This window comes from Platichthys flesus, chromosome 10, assembly GCF_949316205.1.
Source record: "Platichthys flesus chromosome 10, fPlaFle2.1, whole genome shotgun sequence".
Classification (NCBI taxonomy): Eukaryota; Metazoa; Chordata; class Actinopteri; order Pleuronectiformes; family Pleuronectidae; genus Platichthys; species Platichthys flesus.
In genome coordinates, this window is record NC_084954.1 from 18,055,894 (window position 1) to 18,069,047 (window position 13,154).

The 13,154-nt window shown below is 41.1% G+C and overlaps 2 protein-coding genes across 4 annotated transcripts in view; one reads left to right on the top strand and one right to left on the bottom strand.

The window, feature by feature from the left end:
* The window catches only part of rbks (ribokinase), a 36,061-nt gene extending 26,933 nt beyond the window's left edge, over positions 1-9,128 (top strand). For all 3 annotated transcript variants that reach the window (XM_062396821.1, XM_062396822.1, XM_062396820.1), the window contains exon 9: positions 7,903-9,128. In XM_062396821.1, coding sequence (XP_062252805.1) covers positions 7,903-8,079 — 177 coding nt within the window. In that variant the 3' untranslated portion in view covers positions 8,080-9,128. The remainder of the gene's footprint in view (positions 1-7,902) is intronic.
* On the bottom strand, positions 8,314-11,130 carry mrpl33 (mitochondrial ribosomal protein L33). Its single transcript, XM_062396824.1, has 4 exons — positions 10,996-11,130; positions 10,422-10,440; positions 10,211-10,317; positions 8,314-8,831 (listed from the first exon to the last, which is right to left on the bottom strand). The coding sequence occupies exons 1-4, from the start codon at positions 11,015-11,017 to the stop codon at positions 8,782-8,784; spliced, it is 198 nt and encodes a 65-aa protein (XP_062252808.1). The 5' UTR covers positions 11,018-11,130; the 3' UTR covers positions 8,314-8,781.
* Between the last annotated feature and the right edge of the window lie 2,024 nt (positions 11,131-13,154).

The window sequence follows — 13,154 nt, forward strand, 5'->3', positions numbered from 1 at the left end:
TCGCAAATGGGATCAGCATGGCAGCATCGTCACCTTTCGTACAGCCTCAGGGAGCTGCTTGAATTTCTGTAAACACTTTAAATATCAACTAATGTTACAATTATTTAGTAATTTTTTTTTATTTAGTTAATTGTTTTTCTTTTATTCAAATTAAAATGTTTTTAATTTGCCTATGGCTACATTTGTAGCCATATTTTCAAATTGTTCATATATATATATATATATATTTTATTTCAACAACAGGTCAAAGCCGACTATATTCACTTTATGAGTAAACAACTACACAAGGAAAAAAGGAACATTTTTAAAATGGAATATTATGTAATCAAGCCCACTCCTCAGTGTATTATAAAAACAGCAGGGAATTTATTTTCAGCATTAACAGAGGAAAAAACTGTCACAGAAAATTCTCACAATCAACTGTTTCTATTGTTCCGTAACAAGGCTCTGTCACACAGAAGTTGTTGTTGGCCCAGTCATCACGGCCGAGTAAACTCCCGCCGCTTTGAGACCTGTAGTGGAGCCACAGCTCTGTCTGATGCTTAAGTGGAATGCTTTAAGAACACTGGCTATGCCGTGACCCCCGGCTGTTTCCCCTCCCTGACTCTAATCTTTTAGAGAAGCCAGCGTCACTTGACTCATTTCAAACCGGCCTCTGTGGTTTGGTTTCGTCACAGCAGCCCAGGTTGCACGATTGCGTTTCCTGTCTCTGAGGGTTTTGCGGGGCCTGCGCTCAACCGACCAAGTGCGTCATCATATGAAGGTGTTAATCACCTCTTTGTTGTTACCCAGTTTGATTAAAGCACCTTGATTGTTTGTGTAATGGATTCTTTCACTGAATAGTTCCCCGGGGGACTTTTATTGTGCTATAATTTCCAAATGCCTTGCCATGGTGCAGTGTAGTAAAAACGGGAGTGGAGCAGTTACAAACACGTAGTCTGCTCTTTTACATGACACCCACATCACAGATAGTGAAGGTGAGGTAAAGAGTGTTGAGTGTGTGTGTGTAATAGAGAGAAGAAACACTCATACCGAGGCGTTGTGGTGCGTTTTAGGATTCACTCAGAAAGAAGTGCCAAGCAGCAGCATCTCCTTGTTATCCCGGGCCACTTCAGCGTTTCAAGAACAAAGGGCATGCTTTCTTTAACGGTGTGTGACCTCCTTCTTTCGTCCCCCCCCCCACGTCCCCCACACTTTGAAGTGGACAGACATAACTTAGCGTTATTCGCTGTCTTCACTCTACCCCTGCTTCCCAAAAGCCCCCGGGAGAGCTTTACCCACCACCCCTGTCGCCCTCCCTCCTACCCCCTTCCTCTGCTGTGACTCACCTCTCAGGCCTGCATCAGTCAGCAGAAAGCTGTGGTCGGGCCTGCTGCATGTACCCACACACACACACACAAACACACACACACATTCTAACCCCCACCCCTTCTGTTTCTTTGATGGTCCCATAAATTGTGAGGCGTTTAACTCTTTTGGACATCATAATCCCTCTTCCAGTAAGGCCTTTTCTGTTGTTTTTTTTACTGGAGACAGAAAAAGAAAAACAGGTTGTTATCAAGATCATTATTCACTTCTCTAGTTCTAGTAACTCAGGCCTCTTAGTTATGATCACTCTACATCCTCTGTTATTTCTGCTTTGACTGTGTTGTCTTAGGTTATAAAGAAATTAAAAAATTAATTCCTTTCTGGCTGTCGCAGTAAGGACATGTTTATTTTTCAAAGACTTACTCAGCACCCAAATTGTTTTCCTTGCTGTTTCGCTGCGATTTCACTAGGATGCGATAGTGAGTCGAGGCCGAATTTTTCGCCTGTGATTCCTTATTATCATGAGTCACTCGCGGTTTCTCGCTATTTGAGCTCACACAAGCTACTATTCAGAACTATACGACTTTTTCTACATTTCTTATTTGGTTCCATCTCATCACTTGTCCCTGATGGACCTTCGGTAAGGGTGGCCATCATGGCTGCTAATCATATAGCTTTCCCCCCAACTGTAACTATATCATCATCTGCTCCTCCTGCGTCTGTCTGAATAACACATTTTTAAACAGCTGGAGCAATTTCGGTCTGAGCCAGGGTTGGGAATCTGGATGAATAACACTAAATCCACTCATCTACTGTGGGTCTCCCCCCCATCCCTTAAGCTTTTGTCTTAAATTGAGTACAGCCTTCCCTCGGTTAAGATCAGAGGCTTCGCTGTTTTTGTGTGGACAGTTAGATGAGGTTAGAGTACACACGTACACAAACACACTCTCACACACACACACACCGACACACCCACGCACACACACACACACACACACACACACATACACACACACATACACACACACACACACACACACACACACACACACACACACTTTTTGCCCGAGCAGGACTTGGGTGGCCTTGGTTTCCATTGCTCCGGGAGGTCCACTGTGTAGGGGGAAAGGTAGACAGTGCTCTCCAAACCAGACATTACAGCTGGATGGTCAAATTATTCCCAGCCCTCTCCTATGGCTGCAGACACGTAAGGACCAATTGCTCGATTCCTTCCTGGAAGCCCAAGGTAAGGGAATACCTCCTGAGCAATGCATTCCTCCACTCCTGCCAGCTCTGGGTCAGCATGACACAATGATAAAACAGCCACATCACCGTGTTTTAATGGGCCACACATTCTACAGCAGCAGCTGTTGAACAGCCCAGATGCTAGACCAGTCATCTGCCAGTGCAGAGTCATGTTGATCACTTTTATACACAAATGAAAATACTTCACTTGAATAGCACTTATCAGTACAACCAACAAATGCTCTACAGTTGCAAGTTCAAACAAACCAGCAGGTTGAGGTAACATACAAATAAACCACACAATAGGAAAACAAACAGAAAATGGTGTCTTAAAGGTCTCACCTCCTCTGGCAGGTTGTGCCAAAGTTAAGACAACCAAACAGCAATGAACCCCGTCTCCTATGATTTCAACCTACATATTGAAGTTGCAGTGCACTAGATCTCACACCTGCTAACAGGGTGATACAAACTCATAAATATAGGTAGGGACATAATGTGCCTAGTCTCAGTCCACCACTAGATTAGCTCTCATTAGAGCGGATAACTTCGCCAAGGCCAAACAGAGCCCGTAAATTCAGTCAGGCGGCACCAAATACACACTGTCAGTCCCCTAAGTATGCCTGATTTAGTTGTTAAGCAAGATCTATTAATTAATGAATCCCTGGAAAATTTGTAAAAATGTTCCATCTTCAAGTCAATCTGCTACTTCTCATGGGTGAACAAGGGGGTAAAAGAGGACTGGGTTAAAGATAGCAGAGCTCTAACTGGTCATATTGAAGATGGCGTTGATCTCTGAATCGTCCTTCCTCGTTGCTTCAGAGGAGTCGTCCCCAGCTGTTGGCCACCCTCACAGGAAGCTTCTGGACCTGGAGAACACTGTGAATCATCACTGCCCCTCACTTGGTCTTTGCTCTCCCCACGGGCTGCCTTTCATTGACAAAGGCTGGAGGCTTCAGGAGTTAACTGCACATCGCTCCATCTGTCAAACCAGGATGGGAGTCAAGATTGCAGGGGGCCTCTGGGTGTGATACACTCACAGGTTCTGGAGGCGCGAAGGGTTCTGTGGCCGCAGCAGTCAGTTGCATGACAGAAATGAAGTGTGAAGCTCTCTCTGAGATCTGCGTTTTCTATAGGTTTTGTGTTTTTTATTGGTCTTCGTTTGTTGTGCTCATCCCTCTGGTGTTTCTGCACGGCACTTTACAAAGATCACTTGTCAATCAACGTGCATGGGCGTTGCTGCTGTCTTTGTCCTTGGGTTTCCTGATGATGGACTTCTGAGTTGATGTATGCGCTCCTTTGTTTGTCTGTACAGTCATAGCAGTTATTGTTGCTTGCGTAAAATCTTCAGCTATTCTTCTTTTCATTTCAAACATACACAGGACTTGTGAAGCTGTGGCAGGCTTTTAAAAAAAAGGTCACTTCGCTGGAGCTCCGACATTGAAAGTGTACCGCCCACAATTGTGTTCTTAACATCAAATGGAAAGCTTTCAGGGGCTATAGGTTTGTCAGGGTGGTGATAAACTGACCCAAGTGGCCAAAGAAAACAACATACTGTAGTCATATTAGCAAAGCAAGAGAGTTTGGCGGCTCTCTGATCACGTGCTTGTGTCGTAGTGTCACACTACAAACACATCAAACCACACAGAGAACTTCTGAACTCATCCTCAGTTAATTTGGTGAGGCCCTCGCAGACACGTCTGCCATCCTAATTTCTAACTTCAGTCGGAGCACCGGCAGAAAACCGGCATACTAACGGCATGGAGGTCAAGATGCTGCGGACGGAGCGGACCAGCGAGAGCATCACAGCTCATCTGCGGCGAGCGCTTGTGTCACTTGATTGACGGGCCTTGAGATGTAACCTTCACCAAACTGTGTCGAGGGCAGCGGCAGCGGGACTGAAGGGGGTAGCGCTTGTCAGCCTCGTTGAGCTTCATTCACATGATCCAGTGGCGTCACATGCCAGTCTTAGAGACGGAGACATTGTGTGTAAGATGGAGAAAGGTTTCTCCAATGACCCATCCACTGAGGGGGGGAAATCTTCTGTTGTTAATTTGGAAGTATCCCACTTATTAGCTCCTCTTTTCTTTCTCTTTTGGGGTTGTTTGAACGATCATTCATGCATGGCACTGAGCCAATTTGCAACCAATTGGGCATCAGCCAGAGAAGAAGCCATACAATGTTTATTCTAGTTAAAGGAGCATATCCAGGATTTTTTGAACTTTTCTTCAAGTTCCAGTGTGACGGGTTTAGGAAGATCTGATGGCAGGAGTGAAAAATGATATTCATAGTGATGGCTTCAGTAGTGCAAAATCACCTGAAAGTATTGTTTTCTCGTAGACTTTGAGCCTTTTATATCTAAGTAGGGAGCAGGTCCTCTTCAACTGAGTCCACCATGTTGCACTGCCGTGTTTTGACAATGGCCCAGAATGGACAAACCAAACACTCTAGTGAGGTCCTTTCATATTTTTAAATCACACCCTTCGAAGGAGGAGATTACAGCGAGGAGTATTCTGTTGCTTGCAATATGCCACCTTGCCACTAAATCCTTCACACTGTTAAAGATTGTCTGACCAAAGAAGATAGGAGTGGAGCTCTGGTGCAGTTAGGTTTATCATTAAAAATGTTGAGGATGTTTGGCTTTAGAAGTTCTTATTTTCTCACTTTTAAGACAATGTTGCCTTTATAAGCTCTGCCAAAAAGGTCATGATCTTATCTTTTTATCCTTTTATGTGTAATTGATGTTTTACTGTAAACAGTTAGCAGAAAATACCTGTGTACTTGGTATATATATATATATATATATATACATATATAATCTCAATATGTATGCAATATGGTGATGAAGTGGCCAATCCGTCTTGGCAGAGGTATGCACTCATTGTTCTTGTAGTTCATTCCTGGGACTGCAGGATTATTAGCAGATGGGCTATGTGTGTTTGTGTGTTCACATACTGGAGACTGATGATTACTGAAACACACCTTCCTTTCTAAACCTAATTAACCTGATCTCATGTATTTAAAGATCCTTTACAGTTGATGTTATGGTTTTTCTGTAATTCTGAGATGAATTGTTGTTCTACTAAACATAAAACCAAATAATCTGAAAAGAATAATAACATAATTGTATAAATAAGAGTTATATATTTCAGACAAAATGTGTTTTGTTGAGTATTTATGAATATGTTGTCACACTTTAATTTAATTGCAGTGGCAGTTGAGTTTCACTTTTCCCATCCAGTTAAGAAAGCCTCCCCAACAACATATATCAGCAACATAATAAAACATTGGTAATTAAGAATCGTAGCCCTGAATACTAGTATAAGCTTGAAGGAACCGGTTTGGGTCCCACCCGATTTTGGTCTGACTAGACAAAGGTGGTTGTGTTTGCAGGGATTTGGTTCTGGATTAGCAGGTGATTCGAAACATAAAAGAAAAACGAAGAGGCAGGTTAATAATAATGATGTGGCCATGATTATACAGACGAAAATCTGGTTTCCACCACTGCATACAGTCGTTAATTCTGGCCTCTTCATGGTTCTGCGGTTGTTGATTCCCAAGCATCCAACCCCCCACTAGAGTGGTTTCATCGTTTCAGCAGCAACGTGTGAACCGGGGAGATGGGCCGGAGCCAAACCAGTGGGACGGCTTCACCAAAGCCTTATTTCCAAATGCCGGCTGTATTGTAGCCCTGCCCAGCTACCAGACAGGAGACATAAACACACAACGGCTTTAAACATTGGAAATCCACCGGGCCTGTGAAATGTCTCAGCCCTGATCTCACTCTTTCCAGTATCTCTTCCAGTCTGGGAGTCAAAGCAGGGGTGTACGCTGGGGTGGGGGTGGGGTCCAATAATGCCCTTTTTGATAAAGATAATAATATCTTAATTTATATAGGACTTCTCAAAATAAAGCTACAAAGTGCTTCACAAATAAAAACAAAAAAAAAAAATGACTATAAAAACAGATAAAAGAAGTAATATAAGACAAAAACAGAGAGCGTGTGACCTCCCATTACAAGAAGAATTAGATCAAATCAGGGAATGTGGTTTTTTCATCAGGATCGAAGTTTGCTTGATATAATTGTAGTTTTGACTGCTTGTGACATCCATGTGCTGTTTGAGCTGCGCCCTCCAGATGCCCTGTCTTACGTGGGCCCTGCTCTCTGTTCCCACTGCCCTGTCTGTTGCAGGGCACTGCCCTCTGCCAGGATGGGGTCAGGGGTTATTTATTTTTTTCGGCATATGCCCCTGAATCATCCTGCACAACTGACAACTCTCGCTCTGATAAAAGGGGTTACTTGAGGTTGAAGGGCGATGGGGGGGGGGGGGGGCTTACAAAGGTGCTCAGAGTGCACTGAACTCTTCCAAGAGCCAAAGTGATGAGTAATGGAGCGGGCTTGTGAGAACCAGTGTCGGGGGGCCATTTGTGGTTAAACATGAGCGTGTCGCCACATACCATTGTGCCTTTTCCCATCAGTGAAACCCTTCCCCCTCCCCACCAGCCTCACTTGGTGTACTGTCCCAGCCAAACCCCCCTCCAGGGCGTAGACGGCACATTCCATCTCTATCAATAGATGAGACTGGAAAAAGGGATGATTAATGTGTCCATAGAGATAAAGCCAAAACCAGAGCTGTTGGCAGTTATGGTGAAGTCACTGACGGGGTGTTTAAAGCATGCACGCGCCGCTCAGCTGACTCTGAAAAGCAATCAGCTATAACTGCCATTTTTTGACAATCAGTTGTTTTGTTTATATATATTTGATATAAGTATTTAAGTAATTAAATAGATAGAAATTAATTTAACACCAACACACTTGGTCCTTTCATAATGTCCATGTAAGAACATTAGGCTTTCTGAAATATCAAAGGATTCAGTGTTCCTGTTTTACCATGTTTAAGATGTTTTTTTTTTAAATAAGATTATTACATCTCATTAATGAATCTGAAGCATTATGACCTGATTTTGAAAATGGGTAATTTCGGTAATACTGAGACACATTGTTACACTGTGCAGATGTTCAGTAAACCAATCCTAATGGCTGAAGCGTCACTCATAGGACCTGGAGAAACAGCTGGCAAATGCCATAGCACCCCCTACTGTTCACAGCTCATAGAATTCCACACTGAAACCTCTCATCATGTCACTTTTGATCCCATTATATTCTAAAAACACGGAATGAAGCACTTCAAACAATTAAACAAAAGAATAAATTCTGTTCAACATGAAATTCAAAGCCCCTCAAATGAGCATGTCACTCACCAGATAGAATGACTGGTGTTACTGTGGTTCTGTTTGCAACACAGCGGGTTAATTAAAACCTTATAACATTATACTATTGTTTCTTCCCAGGGTGCTGGTGACAGCTTTATTGGAGCGCTGGCTTTTTTTATGGCTAATTATCCCACAATGCCTCTGGAGGAGATGGTCCACAGAGCCAATCAGGTGGCAGGAGTGAGCGTGCAGGCTGTCGGCACGCAGGCGTCTTACCCCTTCAAAAAGAACCTGCCAGCTGAGCTGTTCAAGTAACAGATCATGGGCAAGTAGACACCAGTTGGACCAAATCTGGAACGAGTGTCATTGAATAGTGAACATTGGTTAATAAAATTAGCTGCTGTAGACAAATCTGAATTTTATGACATGAATAATTAAGTAATTATGTGACAAATGTTCAATATAAAGGTCAACACAACCTTAATTTGACTGTCAATATCCCTTACATGAATAGTGCCCGACAATGTCAGAGATATGACAACACACAAATGTCGTTTTTTGCACAACTTTTTTTAATCTCAATCGTTTTTAACAGTTAAATAATTCACAAGAATCTCAACACTAAATATTCTACGGAACATGTGATTTAATTGATGCCAAATAAATCTAATTTTTTGTGGTTCAAGAACATTTCCTTGGTTTGAATATTTACTTTTTACAAAACTTGCCTGAATCATTATCATTGACATAACTGTAAAGATCTGCTGACAAGACTAAGTATTCTTGTGTAGAGGTGATGGAGACTTTGTTAAAGCTGGGCCTGTGTTTGCATCATGATGAACTGGTGCAGTAGGGAGGGTCGAGGCCTTCTTACAGATCCAAGGAGAAATCCTCTGCACTCATGTCAGCCAGCCAACCACACATTCTGACTTACAAACACCTTTTATCATCCAAGGCAAAAGAAAGAGTCTGTTTAAACCTCGAAGGTTTATGTTGTCCATTTATTTTTCTTCACCTTTAAACTGATCTGATCTTCCTCTTCTCAAAGAATAGGACATGCGTGTTCACTGGAAAGAGAAGAACAGCGGATTTAAATCATGTTGAGAAGAACGAGTGATGATCCACAGAAATTGAAGCTTGGGTTAGAAGGTGAATTGTACATGTCTGTTTTGTAAAGGGAGATTTACTGGTACGACTGTCAACACTCTTCTTAAACTTGTACAGTGTCTGTTCTAATCAGGCCTGTTTGGAATGGGATGTTTGCTTGACCTGTGGTAATGCTGGCTGGAACTTTGCCATGTGTCTCTCAGTTTAAAAGTTACCTGCTGTACTTGATACGCGACAAGTAAAGACCGGCTCCCAGACTCTGTTGTCATTGATGTTTTTGTGTACGCGCAGCTGTTGTGATCGACAACGTCACTTATTTTGATGAGTCCTAGCCACAACTGCTACAGACCCCGATTGTCTATTTAATTGAAGTTCATTAAAATTAAACGTATTACAAATTATTTAAATTTGATACTGCCCTTCCTTGGGCCCTAAACAATACACATTTCGGAAATAGTGGATAGATTATTACTATCAGAGCATGGCAAGGTCAGAAAAAAAAACACACACATACATTCATATATAACTTATGTATAATACCAATAATATCACCAGCAATAACAGATTTATATAGAAATTACACTATGGTAAATTGTCTATATTCATATTGCACTTTTCAAGTCATATTCATAGAAATACATCTATGTGGAGCTCTTTTCTTTGAGAAGGGCACAGCCACACTCAGGCATACGGAATGGGAGATCAAACCGCTGACCTTCTGGTAAGAGGAAGGCCTGCTCTAAACCCAGAGCAACCTGTAGTTCAAATTTTTTTAACTATGGTCACAGAGTAGCTATTATTTGTACAAAATCCCGATGATGAATAGTTCTCTAAGAACACGATATACAACCAAAGACCAAATATGATATGAATATCGGTTTCAACTAAATATAGCAAAAGCAGCAGACAACCTGACAGAAGGGAAATTTACCAAACGTAGTTCTCTTCTTTTACAAGTTAATGTCATTACTTTATTCCTTTATGTTTTTTTAATATAGTTATTGATGTTTTCCTTGGTAGTCGTTAATAATTAATAAAACAGTGTTGATACTGGTCAGACATAGATGCAGGTGCTGACACTGCCATAATAAAAGCATTTCCTTTGAGACAGATAAAGAGCTACTACAGTGTTTCAAATAGTATATTCTGTTACAGCTGAGGGGAGAATTCCATTTAAAGATGTTTACTTTGTCCAGAGAGACTAAAAATCAAAGGGCAATCAAATCAGGTAGAGACAAGATTCAGAAAGACGCATTATGTAGCTAAAACAACAAAAACAAGGGCAGTTTAAACAGAGCATAAACACAGAAAGCTGCATATTCATATATATATATATTACCGATGGGATCGTGCTTGCGCAGCACCATCTTGTCCCGGAGACGGTTCCTCTTGGTGTTGAAGAAGTAGCCTGTGCCCGCAGAGCTCATCATCTGCACCAGGACGGCCCTGACAGCACAGAACACAGTGTGTCAATGTGACCAGAGCTGCATCATACATGTGTTTATCACAATGATAACATTGAGTCACTAAAACTAGGTTGACATACTTACTTTGATTTAGCCTTGGCCACTGGAATATAAAGGAAAACAGAGCACATGTGAATATCCACGCGTTTACAGACGAATCACACCATTATCACCAATCTCTGCACCTTAGAGTCGCACGTGTCCATAACTCTCTTACTGTATATATTGTTGTTCTATTGTTGTTTATACAGACCACCAACCACACCAAGGCAATTTCCTGTATGTGCAAATATACATGGCAATAAAAAGAATTCTGATTCTGACATCTCAGCAGGTTAATGCTAGGATGGCTAGCCGCAAAGCTAACTAGTAAATACATAACAATGGAGACTTTGCGTAACAACATGACATAGTGTGAACATCTAACTGTGACAACGTAACAGACAGCGATTGTTAACTCACAAGTGAACACAGTCAAACCGCAGACATCGTGATGCTTAGTGTTCTGGGTGTATGATGGTGCTAGTACCGGGGAGTTAGCTGACAGCTAGCTTGGTTTAGACTAACTAGTTAGCTCGTTTTGGTTACATTTGAGACGAGCCTACATGTACACGTACCCGCCTTTTAAATATCTACACACAGACAGAAAAATACTCACAATTCGCTGTGGTTAGAAACATTTTTACAGACTCTAACCTGCTACAGACACACAGTGTAAAAATCACAGTGTTCCCCACTGTAAGTCACATTGAGGATGTACAACGTCCGGTTTACAAACACTTCCGGCTGCTCTTAAAGGTGCAGAGCACATTTCCAGTGCAGTGACCAAACATAGAAATGTCCATTATTCCAAATTGAGGAAGATTGTATAACACTATAGGTAAATTTAACTCTTTTCGTTTCTCTTAGAACAACAAGCCTTTTACCAGATTCTTCTACTCAGCTTATTTATACTTCTGCTATTGTTCATATTCAGACTTGATCCAGTGTTATTGTTTCTGGTTTCACCATGGTTTTTGGTCTTTTATTGTTTTATACCTTTTAGCTTACTTGTTAATTGCTACGATAACTTTACAGGTTTTAAGGTTTCGTGTGCTGCTGTATATAAGTATGTATTTTAAGCTCTTACTTAATTTGATCGTATTTTGTGAAGCAATTTGAGTGACTTTTTATGGATGAAAGGGGCTATATAAATGAAATACTTTATTATTATTATTATTATTAGTAGTAGTAGTAGTAGTAGTATTAGTATTATAAATATCTTTATTATTATTAATATTATTATTATTGTTTTTATTATTATTATTGTTAATGTTGCTATACTGCAAGTTTACTTCAACCAAGCTGGTTAAAGTCCAAAGGTCTGACCTTCAGGTTCTGATAACTGTTGATTGACCAGAAGGGATTGATAAAACCGACCTGAGCTCTCTTCCGTCTGTCCATCCATTATGTACACCTTTGAGGGTCGCGGGGGGTTGGAGGCAATCCCAGCTGACATTTTGGGAAAAAGCCGGATACACCCTGGATTTCATCAGTCCATCACAGGACTGACACATGAAAGAGGCCCCATCATGCTGCACCTTAGATCGAAGCTTACATGCAATAATTAAACTGATGAAAGTGGTTTATTGGCTGATAAAAAAGTAGACAAATATCAGGCAACTAATGACTGACATACTAAACACTCCTTGTGAACATAAAGGTGTTCAATGATTAGGCCTTTGAGTCACGTAAATATATAGACATGAAACAATATTTTTCCCATAGCAGGAAGACATTATCATTACATGAAGTTCCTCTGTGCCACTGAGAATATTGCAATTTGACAATTTTAATCAGAGTAATAAAGTTGCTGTGTTTCAGAATTTATTTAATTGGCATGACACTGGAGATCCCTCTGTGTCTAAAGACTGAACAGTGCTGGAAGTTAAAGAAGATCTTAGGAGGTGGTTCCCCTGGTACATTATTTATTAATTCGCTTTAGGAATCCACTGGTGTCCTTGGACTACGAGGGAAAACTAAGGATGGATGTCAGACTGTCTTCTCTTGGTTATCTGAGAAGAGGTTGTCTACTGTTGTTTAAAATAAAACATAGGGGACGTAGAGATATTTTTACTTTGGGAATGAATTAATCAGTCTTTAAAACACGATCTGCAGCCCTTTTTAGAGAGGAATACTAATGTGAATAGTGTGACAGGGCAGTGGAAAACCATTTTGTTTTATTCATCACAATCAATTTCTCAGAAAGGTCAGTACAAGGTCTTGTTGCTCATCCCCCAATGAAATTATTATTTTTCACAGATTAATTTTTCTGAACTGAAAACATCCTTCCACTATAAACAGGTGGCTGTGGAGGACAAGCGGGTCGTCCACTATCTAGAATGTTTGCATTTCGATCCATGACTCTGATCTGCATGCCTAAGTGTCCTTGGGCAAGACATTGAAAGAAGTGCCCGTCACCTGTCGGCAGTTTGTGTGAATTACCCAAAGCATAAGACCAGAGAGTGAGACAGAGTTTCCGTTCTTACTAAAGCTTTTGGGCATCATGGAAGAACTCTGCAATCCTCATGCAGAGTGCATTGAGTTCCTAATAGAGGAATTAGACTGGATACTGGAAAAAACTTTTTTTATTTTCAAGTCTTTTTACAGGTATTTTTATCTGATTGTGGTGATTCCTGTTTTTGTTATACCATGTCTATATCCAACCTCACCTGCCTCTTCTGGACAAGGAGGCTTTTAGATAATCGAATACGAATTTAGAATTTTTTTGGTGGTTGCCAGGAGAGCAGAAATGAGCATCCATTAAGACATTCTAAC